The sequence below is a fragment of the Cricetulus griseus genome, chromosome 8 (genome assembly GCF_003668045.3).
Source record: "Cricetulus griseus strain 17A/GY chromosome 8, alternate assembly CriGri-PICRH-1.0, whole genome shotgun sequence".
Classification (NCBI taxonomy): domain Eukaryota; kingdom Metazoa; phylum Chordata; class Mammalia; order Rodentia; family Cricetidae; genus Cricetulus; species Cricetulus griseus.
This window is the reverse complement of record NC_048601.1, coordinates 3,043,919-3,059,921: the sequence shown is the minus strand read 5'-3', so window position 1 is coordinate 3,059,921 and position 16,003 is coordinate 3,043,919. Positions and strand designations below refer to the sequence as shown.

The 16,003-nt window shown below is 41.8% G+C and overlaps 1 protein-coding gene across 1 annotated transcript; it reads left to right on the top strand.

Moving 5' to 3' along the window:
- Positions 1-5,886, top strand: Med21 (mediator complex subunit 21). Its single transcript, XM_027430101.2, has 4 exons — positions 1-136; positions 3,105-3,219; positions 4,555-4,655; positions 5,426-5,886. The coding sequence occupies exons 1-4, from the start codon at positions 95-97 to the stop codon at positions 5,600-5,602; spliced, it is 435 nt and encodes a 144-aa protein (XP_027285902.1). The 5' UTR covers positions 1-94; the 3' UTR covers positions 5,603-5,886.
- The last annotated feature ends 10,117 nt before the right edge of the window (positions 5,887-16,003 follow it).

Here is a 16,003-nt window from a genome sequence, read left to right as displayed (position 1 = left end):
CCTGGAAGGGAGCCCTGTGATTGGCCCAGAGCCGCCATAAATTACCCAATCGCCGCTGAGCGGGGAGCTTCGGCGTCGCTGCGTACGCGGGAACATGGCGGATCGCCTCACGCAGCTGCAGGACGCGGTGAACTCGGTGAGGCTCCCGCCTTAGTCGGCCTGTCCTTCCCGTTCTTCCCGTTCTTCCCGTCCTTCCCCTCCTTCCCGTCCTTCCCGGGGAGGAGAGGAGAGGAGAGGAGAGGAGGGCCGGGGAGAGGAGGGCAGGAGGGCCGGGGAGAGGAGGGCAGGAGGGCAGGAGGGCCGCGTCGAGCGGATGTTCACAAGGGCGATTTTTGTTTTGTGTTGAGAGAGTCTCCCGCGTACCCCCCTGGCTGACCTGGAAATCACTGTGGAGACCAGGTTGTCAGTTAAAACTAACAAAAAACAACTGGGGAGTCATAAAATCTAAACAACAGAAGCTCCTGAAAACTGCTGCCTTCCATAACCTTGTCCCTTCTGGCTGTTACTCTTTTTGGTTTTTGTTTGTTTGTTTTTTTGGGACAGGGTTTCTCTGTGTAGCTTTGGAGGTTGTCCTGGTACTCGCTCTGGAGACCAGGCTGGCCTCGAACTCACAGAGATCCTCCTGCCTCTGCCTCCGGTGTATTGGGATTAAAGGCGTGCCCCACTAACGCCCTGCCTCTGAGCCACATTTTTAATCCCATTAATCCCAGCCCTCTGGAGGCAGAAGCAGGCAAATCTGAGTTTGAGGCCAGCCCCAAAGTTAGTTCCAGGACAGCCAGAGCAGTGTAGAGAGAGACCCTGACTCCAAAAAATAAAATAAAAAATGTTTCTGCTTATTACCATTAAGAGCACAACACTTTTCCACTGGTAGTTAAAAATGTCCGTGTCATCCTGGTTGTAGTTTGTTCTAGGTAAAGTGCCTGTAGAGTGTCTGCCTACTGGAAAAAAACAAAACCCAGTCCCTGGCCTGTGTTTTTCTTACAGAAAGGTCATAACTTGGCTTCTTGGTAATACATCACTTTTAGAGATTGTGAATCTACTTGTGGGAAAACTGCCTACTCTGTAAATAAAGTAGTTTTTAAATTGAGGGGCTATCCCTAAATGTTGGTGAACTCACCAAGCTAAAATGTAAAGATTTCCCTGGGCTGCCAGCCATTCTCTCCCAAGAAAGTACTCCTTTGAGGTTTTAAAAATCTCTTAATGCAGTGTAGGAGCTTATCTCAGAATTTCGTCTTCGTGTAGGTCCTGTAGCTAGGGTGGTAAGGATGCTATATGGTCTTGACTCATGTTAGGAATACTGTTAATTTAGCTAACTTGGATGCCTACTGTGTCAATAGGCAATGTGTTTACAAAGAGCTACCCCTGGGGGAGCTTAGAAAGATGCCATGAACTCAAGAGACTTTCAGATGTGAAACCCCGTTCATGGCTAGGGAGTTAGAGTAAACTGCTTTCAGTTCTTCAGTGCTAAAGTAGATTGGAACATAGAGCAGTGTTAACATTTGTTCTACCATCTGGAAACATGTTCATCTCTATAATATTTATATATAGTACTTGCCATGGGGTTCATTTTTCAATAAATATGTTTTTGAACAGATGAACAATGGGTCTTGAAAGCATTTGCAGGACAGAATACATAACTACTGTTCTGAATAAGTTTCATTTGGGTTTTTCTTTGTCTTAAGACAGTGTTGCAAAATGGAATGCTGCAACTTAAAATAAAGTCACCCAGGTTAGCTTTTAATGACAGCTCAGATTTTTGTCATTGAAATAATGACAGCAAAATAATAGAAACAATAGAAATGCTGTTTCCTGATTGGAAGATTGGAAATAATAGTTGAGGTTCCAGGGATTAGTGAGAAGTTGGGTGATGGGTTATACATGTGTTTAGTTTGCAGATGGTGTGAACTTGTGTTTTCAAATTACTTGACTACATTGGTTTTTTTTTTAGTTCTGCCTTTTTTGAGAGAGTCTCTTATGTAACTATGGCTGGCCTCTGCCTCCCAAGTGCTAGGATGGAAGTTGTGCACTGCCGTGCCCCAACAACAAATACATTCTGAGCAGTAAGATTACAATTGGAGTCTTGTAGAATTACAGTTCTGATAACTTACAGTAAGAAATTTCTTCATGTAGTACAGACTGGCCTGGAACTTCCTGTGTAGTTGAGGGTGACCTTGAACTTGGGTTCTTGCCTCCTGATTACCAGAATTACATGTTTGCGATGTTACTCCTAGGTTTCTGTTTCAGTGCTGAGGGTCCACTTCGAGGCTTCACCATGCTAGGCTAGCAGTCTCCCAGCTGAGCTTATCCCCAATACGCCCACTATTTGTTTATATTTGGTAGCTGCTCTGCACAGACAAGAGATCATGTGCTTTGTACACCCCAATTTTGAACCTCAGGAAAGAACAGACAATCATTCTTGCAATTAGAATAGAATGTGTTATCTACCAGTTCGACTACTTTGGTATCTTAGGATTTGTTTATAGAGTTATGATTTGAAAGAGTCTTTTTTTTTTTTTTTTTTTTTTTTTTTTTTTTTTTATTTTAAGTATTCCTGTGTACCTCATGGGCGCCTGGGACCCATGGAGACCAGAAGAGGCTATCAAATCCCTTGGGATTAGAGTTACAGTTGTGAGCTGTGGATTCAAATCCCTTGGGATTAGAGTTATAGTTGGGAGCTGTGGATTCTGGGAGTTGAACCCAGATTCTCTGCAAAAGCAGCCAGTACTCTTAAGCATGACTCTTTCTGTATTGCAATTTCTGCATCTGCTAGGATGGATACCCATAAACATTCGAAGAGAGGAAAACAATCACTTCAGCTACTTTAGGCTACATTGATACCAAATTTAATTTCACCTAGACTGATACCAAACTTAAGTTTAAACCATTTAATTCAGGCTAGATGTAAATAGATTGCTGGTGAGAGTGTACGATTAGTGTATGAACTCCATTGTTTGTAATAACTGGCTCATTTTATCTAAAAATATTCCTTTCTGTGAGTTTGCTTAGAGATCATTATTATGAAGAAATTGTTGCCATATCTCATAAAATCCATAAAATTGACAACTCTTTTTGTAACCTTGATTTTTTTTCTTTTTTTTTTCAAGCTTGCAGATCAGTTTTGTAACGCCATTGGAGTATTACAGCAATGTGGTCCTCCTGCCTCTTTTAGTAACATTCAAACAGCAATTAATAAAGACCAACCCGCCAATCCCACAGAAGGTGAGGTCTCCTTAGTTTGACTAACATTCCTTCTACAATTTATAGCTCCTTTGTAAAACTGTGACTGTGGTTGAAGTGCATTGCTCTATGTTTTTCCATAAATGATTTTTTAGCATTTATTTACTTGGTGTGTATGTGGGCAGGCCTGCTATAGTATGCTTATAAGAGGTCATAGGTTCCAGACCTGTTCTCTCCTTTCACCATGTGGATTCTGGGGATCACACTGTGGTCCTTAGACTTGGTAGCAATGTGGGAGGTCCTTCTGTATGCTATGAATAAGTGTTGCTTTTTTTGGTTGATGAATAAAGCTGTTTTGGCCAGTGACCAGGCAGAATATAACTAGGTGGGAAATCCAAACAAAGATGCAGAGAGAGGGGGCCGGAGAGATGGCTCAGAGGTTAGGAGTACTGGCTGCTCTTCCAGTGGTCCTGAGTTCAATTCCCAGCAATCACATGATGGCTCATAACCATTTGTAATGAGGCATGCCAGAACACTGTATACATAATAAGTAAATAAATCTTAAATGATACATAGATTAGTAAAAATGGGTTAATTTATATGTAAAAAGCCTGGCATTGGTAGCACACGCCTTTAATCCTAGCACTGGGGAGGCAGAGGCAGGTACATCTCTATGAGTTCAAAGCCAACCTGGTCTACAGAGCCAGTTCCAGGATAGCCTTCAAAGCAATACAGAGAAACCCAGTCTCAAGAAAGAAAGAAAGAAAAGGAAGGAAGGAAGGAAGGAAAAGAAAGGAAAGAAAGGCCAGTAAGAAGTCTGAGTTATCAGCCAAACAATTATAAACTGGCGGGTGAGACAGAAAACATGCAACTACATGCCCTTATCTGCAAAGCTATCTCATTGGTCAAGGAATGAGTTTATCAGCTCAATTCATGTGCCTCATGATTCTATTCACTTCAATAAAAGATTGTTACTCCCTTAGAGGAGAGCTTATGAAGACTGAATTTCTGTTTCACCTGGTCCCCCAGCCCTTTAGTCCCAAATAAACACATTGAGGCTTATATTAATTATAAACTGTATAGATTGAACTGAGTTTTGCTTGTATGACCTTAGTAAAAAAAAGGATCTCATTTATGGGTTCATTTGCTCAAGGTACCAAAATGTTGTCCTAGTATATAAAATGACATTCTATGCTAATTCCCAGTTTGAATTAATGTTAAGGGTATAAATAGTACTGATATACTAAAATTATACTTTCACCATTAGGATTATATTAGAAAGCTGAACTTTTCTAGTTTTATTAATTTATAATTTGTGCTTGTGAAAATGTAAGGTTTTGCTAATTTAACTTAATGTTGTTTTTTTTTTTTTTTCAGAGTATGCCCAGCTTTTTGCAGCACTGATTGCACGAACAGCGAAAGATATTGATGTTTTGATAGATTCCTTACCCAGCGAAGAGTCGACAGCTGCTTTACAGGTGAAAACTCCTTTCTTTTCATAAAAGTAGTAGTGATAGAGAACTTTGAATTAAAGGAGGTATGGCATTCAAATTAGGACTAAAGTTTAATTGGAAGGTATTTTGGGTTTTGTTTGATTGTGGTTGGTTTTTTGCTTGTTTTGTGGTCAAATCTAGGGTCTCACATAGCAGGCAAACACTCTATAATTGTGAACTAAAACAGCCTCTGAAGATTGTGCTGAATAGTTGTCCAGTTTTGACCTAAAAGATCAGATCATGTGTATTCGAGGCAGTATTGACACTGAGCAATTTAATCTTAGGCAGAAGTCTCCTAATGCCCTTACTGAAAGTGGAGCAAAGTAACGTCTACAAGCAATGTACAAGCAAACACCTATATATTCTGATTGAAAATTAGTCTTCAGGGCTGGAGAGATGGCTCAGAGGTTAAGAGCACTGACTGTTCTTCCAGAGGTCCTGAGTTCAATTCCTAGCAACCACATGGTGGCTCACACAATCTGTAATGAGATCTGGTGCCCTCTTCTGACCTGCAGGGATACATGCAGGCAGAACACTGTATACATAATGAATACATGCATCTTTTTAAAAAAAAAGAAAGAAAGAAAATTAGTCTTCTAATAAGTCATAGAGAAAAATTAAATAGGTATTTAGAATTATCTGTTACTAAAGATAAAAAAATGATTGGAAAACCATTCTGATTTTAAAATAAATACTTGTACTTTAGTTTCTCTGCATTTCATCTCTGAGCATATTAAAATTCATGTCTTATGAAGGCTGCTAGCTTATATAAGCTAGAAGAAGAAAATCATGAAGCTGCTACATGTCTGGAGGATGTTGTTTATCGGGGAGACATGCTTCTGGAAAAGATCCAAAGTGCGCTTGCCGACATTGCACAGTCACAACTGAAGACCAGAAGTGTCACCCGTAGCCAGTCGCTTCCAGATTCCTAGCAACAACAGAAACAGGTGACTGAGAAAATAACTGTTTGAAGGGCACTAAGAATACCGCCTCAGATATGGGCTTAAGTCCCTCCAACAGCTGGGGGGCATCATACGCTGTGACTGTTTCCTTTTTTACTAGTTTTCACTCTCGATATTAAAAAGCTTTAAGATTGCGATTGCAATTGAGTCATCCTCAAACATCATGTCATTTTTTTATCTATCTGACTAGAATTTTCAAGGTAGATACTGTACTAATGTTCATGCTATAATTAAAAAGCTATACAATACAGCTCTCTGATGTTTTGCATGTGTTGTTTTTCTTGTTTTGTGCAGTACAGAATGGAATCCAGGCCTTGTGTATGCTAGGTAAGCACTTTGTCACTAGGCCATATTCCCCGGTTCTGACAGACATTGTATGATTGCAGCCCATCCACAGGTCAGCATAGCCTTAAAGGCCATGATATGGGACATTTCAATTTAGATAGTGTCCCCCTCCTTAAAGATGGCACCATGTAAGTTTATATCTTTGAGCAAAAGTTTCTGAAAGTCTTTTTAAGAAACTATTAGAGCAGATAGGAAATAGACAGTCACCTGAAAGCTTTCTTCTTCAGAGTGTCACACATTCTAGTGTAACACAATTAATAAAAACCCAGAGACTGATATTGGGGTTCAAGCTGAAGATCAGAGAAAGTAGCCGGCCACTAGCTCTCACCTCTACCTCAGGTGAAAGGGCTGATCCTCGAGCTCCCCACCAAGCCTCAGACTGCCGCCTCTCCTCACTGAGGATAGAGAATAAATCTCCAGATGAGGCCCTTTGCTTTTTCCTTTTGTACCTCCTCAGTGCTGGGATTTAAGGTATGTGATCCCAAGTGGTGAGATCACCTTTGTGTGAGCTGTACCTCTTTAGGACTGGGTCAAATTCATGTATCTCAGTGTGGCCTTGAGCAAACAGAGATCCATCTGCCTGTCTCCTGAGTCCTGGGATTAAAGGGCGTGCCACCCCTTTCTGGTTCTATGGCTTGTGGCTGACTTTGCTTTCTGTCTCCTCAGGCAAGCTTCAATAAATCATAAATAATATATCACCAAATTATAGTTTGTCTCTGCCTTTGTCTTCACAAGTCTTTACTGCCCACAGTTCTCTTGTGAGAGTTTTTCATCCCAAATCATGTTCAAATAATTTTAATTTCCCTGTATTCTTAATTTCCATGTCTTCATAGTGAGGTACATTTCTTGAATTGTTTATTCTTTCTCATTCTCTTTACCTGAAGGAACTTCTGCTTTTTTTTCTTTAATTTTATTATGCTGATACATTTTACATGCTCTGCCTGAATTTCTACATGTGTTGGGTGCCCTCAGAAGTCAGAAAAGGATGCCAGATCCCCTGGAAACAGAGTTGCAAGTATTTGCACCATAAACTTGGTATTGGAAATAGAAACCTAGTTCTCTGTAAGAACAAGTGTGCTTTTTTTTTTTAATTTATGTATTTTTTTAGGTATCAGTGCTCTGTCTGCACGTATGCCTGCATGCCAATAGAGGGCGTCGGATCCCACCTTAGATGGTTGTGAGCCTCCATGTGGTTCCTGGGAATTGACCTCAAGTCCTCTGAGCCATCTCTTTAGATCTTACTAACATGTAATCTTTATTGTTGTTTTTCAATTAGTATACTTCCACCATATCAGTAACTCAGTGGTGTTTTCTCTGTTACTTGGATTTGTTATGGCTAACATTTGTGTCAGCATTTGCAATTGGTATTACTCATCCAACTCTTGATTCTCACTGTTGTCCAAGTCTTAAATTTCTAAAGAACCCTCTAGAAAAATATCCAGAGTGTTTCCTTCCCACCAAGCTCTCCTGTGTTTCAAAGTTCAGGAGCACCAGCTCTAGCTACAAAAGTTACAATAGTTTATTGGTTAAGCCTAGACATTTTTGAACTTTTTTGTTGTTGTGACAGTTATTTATTATCAGATCTTAAAAAACCTGTCACCTCCCCGCCAAGAAAACCAACGACCTAAATGTTCTGCTCTTTCAGAGGGGCAGTCAGTCTTTCCATCTGTGCTGGTCGTCTGGGGTCGGCTCTTTTCAGAGACCACTCCTTACCCGAGGAGGCAATGCATCCCACTGTCCATGTCCCCTTCAGATCTTGCTTCTGTTGCTTGTAATCGTGACTGGCTTCTTACACTGCTCCTGCTGTGTTCTTAGTAACTGGAACAGAACTTGACGTCAACAGCAGGCGAATGCCTGTTTCTGTGATCAAATCATAAAAGGAAGTAAAAGATTAGCCAGTGTATTCTAACTAGTATGTTTTGTTGACAGGGCATAGCTAATCTTACTGAAAGCAGGGAAAAGAGTGCTGGATTCATTCAAGGCCCTAAGTATTGTATAACAAATGGTGTACCCCTTATCACTTTTTAGCATAAATGAAAACCATAAAGGAGGTATCAGCAGATCAAACCATGAGTTCTATTAAATAGGGGCTGGAGATATGGCTCAGTGGTTAATAGCCCTTGGTGATAAATCATTGAGAACGGAAGTTTGGATTCAAGCACCCATGTAGCAGGCTGGGCACCGTAGCAGGCTGAGCACCGTAAACATCTTAACTCTAGAGGGTTGGATGCCCTCCTCTGGCCTACAAATCACACATGTGCATACACTCATAGACAGGAATAAAATTAAAATAATTTTCTTTCAGTTATGTAATGATAACTCTGCCAGCCTCCTGAGTTCCCCCACCATGATAGGGCCCCCAAATAACACACAGAGATTAATATTAGTTACAATGCTGCTGGCCAAAGACTAGGATTTATTTGCTAGCTCAGTCTTAAGTATCAGCCATAACCATTAATCTATATATTTTATAAATACTTATCAAGGACACCAGCGGTATGTGTCCTCTCTTCCCCGGGGATCACATGGAGACTCTCCTCTTTATTATGTTTCCCAGAATCCTCCTCCTCTCATAGTCCACCTATCTTGCTTCCCTCTTGGCCAACAGTGTTTTATTCATTAACCAATAAGACAAACATACACACAGAAGGACTTCCCCCATCATCTCTTTTCTGTCTAAATAAAAAGAAGGGTTTTAACATTAACATAGTAAAATATATAACAAAACAGTTATCAAGTAAGAACTATAGTTATAATATTTAATTCATTAACATTTAGGAAGATTTTAAAATCTATCTTTGTGAGTCTAAAGTAGCTTATCTTATAATAACTAAAGAAAACTATAACCATAACTATCTGTCTTCAACTCCATCAAAGACCATGGAAGGATAATATAAAAACTCTAGAACTGACAGAGACATCTCGCTGCCTGGACAGTCCCCCAATGTTCCTCTGTAACATTGGGCATCCATATTCAGCCCATAAGCCACAGTGTGTCTTGGTGACTTCTCAGTGAAGCAGGAAATTTCAAACTCTCATCTGTATTGGCAGTTTATCAGTCATTTTTCTCTGTGTCCTGTAGATTATCTGGCAGACTCTTCCATGAAGCAGAAACATTTTAGGACTGTCCATCTTGTTTTGTATGTTCAGAAATCACTTTCCTGTGGGTCCTGCATGTCCAGTTTATCAAACACTCCAGGCAAGAGCAGTTTCTTGCCCAAATGACTAATCTTGCTGGTTGAAGGCAAACTCCATATTGAGTTTCTTCAATGCCCACCCTCCTTTCTGACGTATTTGGTGTGCCAGGAGCAATTGTGTCTCACTGTCATGAAAAACCCTAAACCATTTAAATGCCAAATATTCTGTAGGTCTTTGAAAGGTTTGAAGAATATCCATCTCAAATACATCTCTGTATATCTAGAAAACCTACTAACCTAATTATAAGTTCTGACTATTATAAGTAATTGTAAATCTGTATTTAATTATGCATTACATTTTAAAAGATCAGTATAAACACAATACCTAACTAAACGAGATTTCAAATACATATCACAAAATTGACCTCAAATTTGTTATCAATAAATGAAAATCCATTCCAATACAAAGTATTCATTTCTATATCCTATTCCCCTTTTTTTCCTTTAAAGAGATTGACTGTAATCATTACCATTTATATAACCCCATTTAAGTGATGATGGGGGGATGGGGAATGTCCTTCTGTGTATGTTTATCTTATTGGTTGTTGAGTAAAGTACTGTTGGCCAATGAAGAAGCAAGTTAGGCAGGACTAGGAATCAAGGAGGATTCTGGGAAATGTAGTAAAGAAGTGTTGTGATCCAGACAGGAAGTGACATAGCAGGGAGACTCAGAATATAAGCAGGGACAAAGAGGAAATCGTCCTCTTCCTCTTCCTTCTGCTCTCTTCTCTACAGAGTCTCCATGTGATCCCGGGGAGGGGACACCAGCGGAAGATGTCCTCGATAAGATAAGTCTTATAAAGTACATAGATTTATGATAATTAAGACTGAGCTAGCATATAAGAAATCCTAGTCATTGGCCAGCAGCATTGTAAATAATATAAGACTCTGTATGTTATTCTGGGTGCCCACATGGCAGAGGGGCTTGGGCAGATGGAGTAAAGACTTATTGTTACAAATATTTATAAGCAATATTTGGGAATTTGGGCATTGTTCATTCCAAACTGCTTCCTGCTGGTTGGGGGCGATGTCCATACCATGGGGATCATGATAAAACACAGAAACCTGGCCAGGTCCTTGTTTTTGTAGTCTGTAAGGCTGTATCATCTCAGCTGATTTAGATGTTGGATCACCTGGGACACTGTTTGAGGGGTCTTCATGAAACCATATTAGTCTGGAAGGAATCCATAGCTTTACATTTTCTGTGGAAACATAAGCAGAAACTCTTTTCCCAAGTAACCTGTCCTTATTTTTAAATTTAAAAGTCACAGCATTTTTAAAATATGTAAGTTGGATTAATTTAGCAGCACCTATAATCACATGTATTTTAGCAGCTGTAGCTCTTTCCACGGCAATCAAACAATTTAAAGACAACAGTATAACATATAGTATCAGACTCTCTATTTTTCATTTTTACCTGGCTTTTTACTTTTTATTATTCTATTTCTTTTTTTTTTTTTTTTTTTTTTTTTGGTTTTTGGTTTTTGGAGACAGGGTTTCTCTGTGTAGCTTTGGAGCCTGTCCTGGTACTCGCTGTGGAGACCAGGCTGGCCTCCAACTCACAGAGATCCGCAAGCCTCTGCCTCCTGAGTGCTGGGATTAAAGGTGTGTGCCACCAACGCCTGGCTTATTCTATTTCTTTTACTTGCTTTTTTTTCTTTTTTCCTGAGACAGGGTTTCTCTGTGGAAACCCACCTGCACCTGCTTTTGGAGTGCTGGGATTAAAGGTGTGTGTCAGTATACACAGCTACTCATTTTTTATTTTCTCTCCCAAACCTATGTATATTTTTCTTTAATGTAAATCTGTATCTTTTCCTAATCACATGAGTCTTATGTGCTCACTAACAGCTGAGGTTTTGACCACTATGCAAATGAGGAAGCTGCTCTTAAAAGGAGTTGCGGTGGTGTGTCTCTTAAAGCCTGGGAAACATTGCTCAGTTAGGATCTCACTGTATAGCTCTGCCTGGTCTAGAACAACGTGTAGACAAGACTGGCCTCAAACCCGGAGATCTGCCTATCTCTACCTCCTAAGTGCTACGATTAAATCATGTACTGCTATGCCTAGTTACAATTTTGGGGGTGCTCTCTGCTTCCTGACCAGATGCAATGTGACCAGCTGCCCCAAATTCTTGCCACCATGACTCCCCTGCTGTAATGGTCTGTACCCTTGAACTGTGAGCCAAAATAAACCCTTTGAAGGGAGAATTCTCACTGGTGGGCTGGCTCCAGCTAGCACCTAGCTCTAATCCATCTTTTGTTTAGCAGTTACTTTTTGTTTCTCTTGATGCCCTCTCTGTAAATCTTGACTGAGTGTTTCCCAAGGGTACAAAGCCTAAGCAAAACTTGGTTGGGGCTGGGTATTGGTGGTGCACGCCTTTAATCCCAGCACTCAGGAGGCAGAGGCAGGTGGATCTCTGTGAGTTTGAGGCCAGCCTGGTCTACAGAGCCAGTTCCAGGACAGCCTCCAGAGCCACAGAGAAACCCTGTCTGGAAAAACCAAAACAAACAAACAAACAAACAAACAAACTTGGTTGGGGGGCAACCTGGAAAACTGTGGTACCTCCTTAATCTAGAATTTGCACTTGGCATTGTCCCATTATAAGCTTTTGGCAGGATATTTTGAGAATATGGAAATCAGCTTGCTAAGGTGTAAATTGGAGAATGATAAAAGGAGCCCTGTTGAAGGGAAAGCCATTGGTTCAGTCCTGAGAGGAGAATCCACCCTGCAGCTGGGAAAGTTAGATTCATTCTTAAGGTGCCTCTCAGTCTCTTCTCCATGGGCCTGAGTGAACCCACACCCAATGGGCAACAACCCATTGTTGTGCCCAAATTCTGAACCCCAAAAGCACCAAGAGACCCATTCTGAGACAAAAGCAAGAGTTCTTAATTTTAACAAGTTTAACTGTATTGACTCATCCTCCATCCATGTTACATAGCGTGTGGAGTGAGAAGGACCCAGAATTTATTGGGTAGAGCAAGGGGAGTGTCTAGGGGTATGCAATAGTCTCAGGATTGGTGCACTTCCTGGCTTGAGCAACCTGTCCTGTGTTGATTGGTCCACAGGTTGCTATGGCCTATAGGCCCTCCCAGGGTGATTGCTATGCTCTGTAGCCACTGTTACCTTAAAGAATATCCAGAGCCGACCACTAACTTCTGATTGCTTCCTTGCCACACAGAGGGTATCTGACCTCCTAGTGACTGGGGCAGGTCTGGCAAGGTCAGAAGGCTGGAAACTCAGCAACTTGTGCTGAGTCAGAGGCCTACATCTTGCTGGGTCTTTTCTGTAGCCTGTCATGGCTGCAAAAGCAGGCTGGGTGAGGGTCTGGTCCCTTAAAAAATTTTGGTTTGGCTTGGTTTGATTTTTGAAACAGCATCTTGGGCAACCCCCAAACAGGTCACGACCCCCTGGTTGAGAACCACTGAGCTTGGGAAACAATACAACCTCTTGGTCAGGGAGCTAGACATTAACCCTTTCCCTTTTCTCACTGTGATCCCTTGGAGAAATTCCAGTTCCCTGGAAACCATTGTTTTAATAGTCTAATAGCTGAAGAGGAACTGTAGGGAGACACCATAACCACGCCTCCTAAGGGCTGGCTACAGGTGTGCCCAACCATGCCCAACAGGGTTTGGTCAAGGTGATGTCAGGGTGAAGTGGTAAAGGTTTAAAGAAATAGGGAACGCACATGGTAGCTCTCTTTTCTCTGCTGCTTTGGCTGGCTCTGGTTTCCTCCTGTTGGTTGGCATTTACTTATTAAAGATATCCTGACCATTAACAGACTACATATTAGTTATTCACCGTAATAAGGAACACTGTAGGGAGAAATCCTGATTAGAGGTACCGCTGACCACATGCACTTGGGCGTGGTCAGAGTTATGTAACAAGGGTTTAAGACGGATGGAGGCACACACGAGGCTCTCTTTCACCTGGCTGAGCTGACTGGGAAGCATTTCTGGGTCCATCCTGCTCAGGTGCAAACCTGGTCACTGGCTCCCTTGCGTGAGTGTTTTCCCCCAGTAAACTACCATTTATCAACCAATCTGTGACTCCACTTTGTAAACATCAATAGAACAAAGTGTTCCAATTTACTGTATCTTCAGTCCTGTTACAGAATAGTTAGTGCCAGCCAGAGGAGGGATGGTCTCCCAGGAAGAGATTCCACAGCCCTGATAACATCAGAACCTTGCTAGAGAAAATGGAGCCTAGACTTCGATGGGTCAGGGATGGGCAGGACCACATTGTGATGGAAACTGCTTAGTTATTGCCCTCAGGAAGATGGATTGAGGGGTGGGGGGGCCACTGGTCCTCATTTGTTCTTCCCACTGCATTTCACTGCTATTTGTCTCTTTGCTTGGTCTTTTGGGGATGGGTAGCCAAGCCTGGCTGGCTGCTGTTGTTAAGGTCAGTGCGCTGACTAGGAACTGTTAACACTGAGAAGCACAAACACCTCAGGTCAGTAAGAGTATAAGAGAAAACAATGGGGTCCAGAGCTTAATGAAATAAACGTGTGTCCAGCTAAGACAGCATTTTATGTCAAAAGTCTAAGATTCACTGCCACAAACCTGCAGAATTATACAGTGAGAGTTCAGCACATACTTCAGAGATCGCTTATCTCCTGAAGGACAGGCCTCATTTAGCAAGGAGATGAATATTGTTACATCGATGCCCATCTCATTAACCTTTTATGCAAGCCACTAAGGAATACTGAGTGTGCCAGCTGTGCTCATCGCAGATTTGTGCGAAGAGCTCTCCCCTTAGATTACAGATTGGAGATTTTTCCCACAACACTACAGTGAGTTAATTGTTTACTGGACACAATTTCCCCTATGCACTGGTGTATTTGGATGACTCCCCACAACAATTCGTGATTCCAGCAAGAATGCAATCACAATCAATACCCTCACTCTCTCAAACAGATCTTTGAGTAAACTCAGAAGTCTGCCCCTCGCAGTTATCTTGCTTGTCAGACAGCTGGTCAGTGTCCAGGCAAAAGAGACCTCTATTGAGACATTCACAGATGCCCAAGCACAAGAATTATGGCATGCCTAGACTTGTCAAGCCATAACTCTCAGAGAGATAGAGAACAATTGTGTCCTGGATTCTCTCTGCCTGCTGATAGGGAAGTGCTGCCCCAAGCTAACCTCAAAGTCAATCTTCAACTCTTTGTACTTATTTTTACTTTGGTCCATTACCTAGTGACATTTAAGAAAATAGCAAAAGCACGCATATTCCCTTCTTAGGTTTCCTGTTTTGTTTTGTTTTGTTGTTTGAGACAGGATTTCTCTGGCTTTGGAGGCTGTCCTAGAACTAGCTCTTGTAGAGCAGGCTGGTCTCAAACTCACAGAGATCCGCCTATCCCTGCCTCCCAAGTGCTGGGATTAAAGACGTGTGTCACCACCGCCCAGCCCTTAGGTTTCCTTAATCTCTCTCTCTCTCTCTCTCTCTCTCTCTCTCTCTCTCTCTCTCTCTCTCTCTCTCCTCTCCCCCCCCTCCCCCTCCCCCCTCTTCCCCCCCCCCCCGTCCCGTGTGTGTGTGTGTGTGTGTGTGTGTGTGTGTGTATGTGTGTATGTGTGTATGTGTGTATGTGTGTGTGTGTGTGTGTGTGTGTGTGTGTGTGTATGTGTGTATGTGTGTGTATGTGTGTATGTGTGTATGTGTGTAACAGCCCTGACTGTCCTGGAACTCACTCTGAACACCAGGCTGGCCTTGAACTCACAGAGATTCGCCTACATCTGCCATCCAAGTGCTGGGATTAAAGGTGTGCCCCACTACCACCTGGCACTCTCTCAATTAATGTCTTTCCCTTTAAGAAGTTCTTGGAGGCTTTAAGCACTTTCCCCTTGAGCCATAGAGAAAAGCTGACAGTTACCCCTTTGTGTAAATCTTTTATCCATTTCTATGACCCTGAAAAACTCTAGCCTTGCACCAGGCTAGCTAGGGCTGGAGAGACTGGGAGAGCTGAGACGAGAGAGGCAGTAGCTGAGGGAGAAGCTGGCAGAAACGTAAGAGGATAAGAATGTAGGGAAGAAGGAAACTAGATTAGATCAGATTGGAGGGTCAGAGACAACTAACGAAACTGAATTAGATCAGATTGGAGGGTCAGAGACAACTAACGAAACTGAATTAGATCAGATTGGAGGGTCAGAGACAACTAACGAAACTAGATTAGATCAGATTGGAGGGTCAGAGACAACTAACGAAACTGAATTAGATCAGATTGGAGGGTCAGAGACAACTAACGAAACTAGATTAGATCAGATTGGAGGGTCAGAGACAACTAACGAAACTGAATTAGATCAGATTGGAGGGTCAGAGACAACTAACGAAACTAGATTAGATCAGATTGGAGGGTCAGAGACAACTAACGAAACTAGATTAGATCAGATTGGAGGGTCAGAGACAACTAACGAAACTAGATTAGATCAGATTGGAGGGTCAGAGACAACTAACGAAACTAGATTAGATCAGATTGGAGGGTCAGAGACAACTAACGAAACTAGATTAGATCAGATTGGAGGGTCAGAGACAACTAACGAAACTGAATTAGATCAGATTGGAGGGTCAGAGACAACTAACGAAACTGAATTAGATCAGATTGGAGGGTCAGAGACAACTAACGAAACTGAATTAGATCAGATTGGAGGGTCAGAGACAACTAACGAAACTAGATTAGATCAGATTGGAGGGTCAGAGACAACTAACGAAACTAGATTAGATCAGATTGGAGGGTCAGAGACAACTAACGAAACTAGATTAGATCAGATTGGAGGGTCAGAGACAACTAACGAAACTGAATTAGATCAGATTGGAGGGTCAGAGACAACTAACGAA

Coding starts and splice junctions, on each gene's coding strand:
- Med21 (XM_027430101.2), top strand. CDS start 95: ATGGCGGATCGCCTCACGCAGCTGCAGGACGCGGTGAACTCG. Junction 137..3,104: donor TGCAGGACGCGGTGAACTCG/GTGAGGCTCCCG, acceptor TTTTTTTTCAAG/CTTGCAGATCAGTTTTGTAA. Junction 3,220..4,554: donor ACCCGCCAATCCCACAGAAG/GTGAGGTCTCCT, acceptor TTTTTTTTTCAG/AGTATGCCCAGCTTTTTGCA.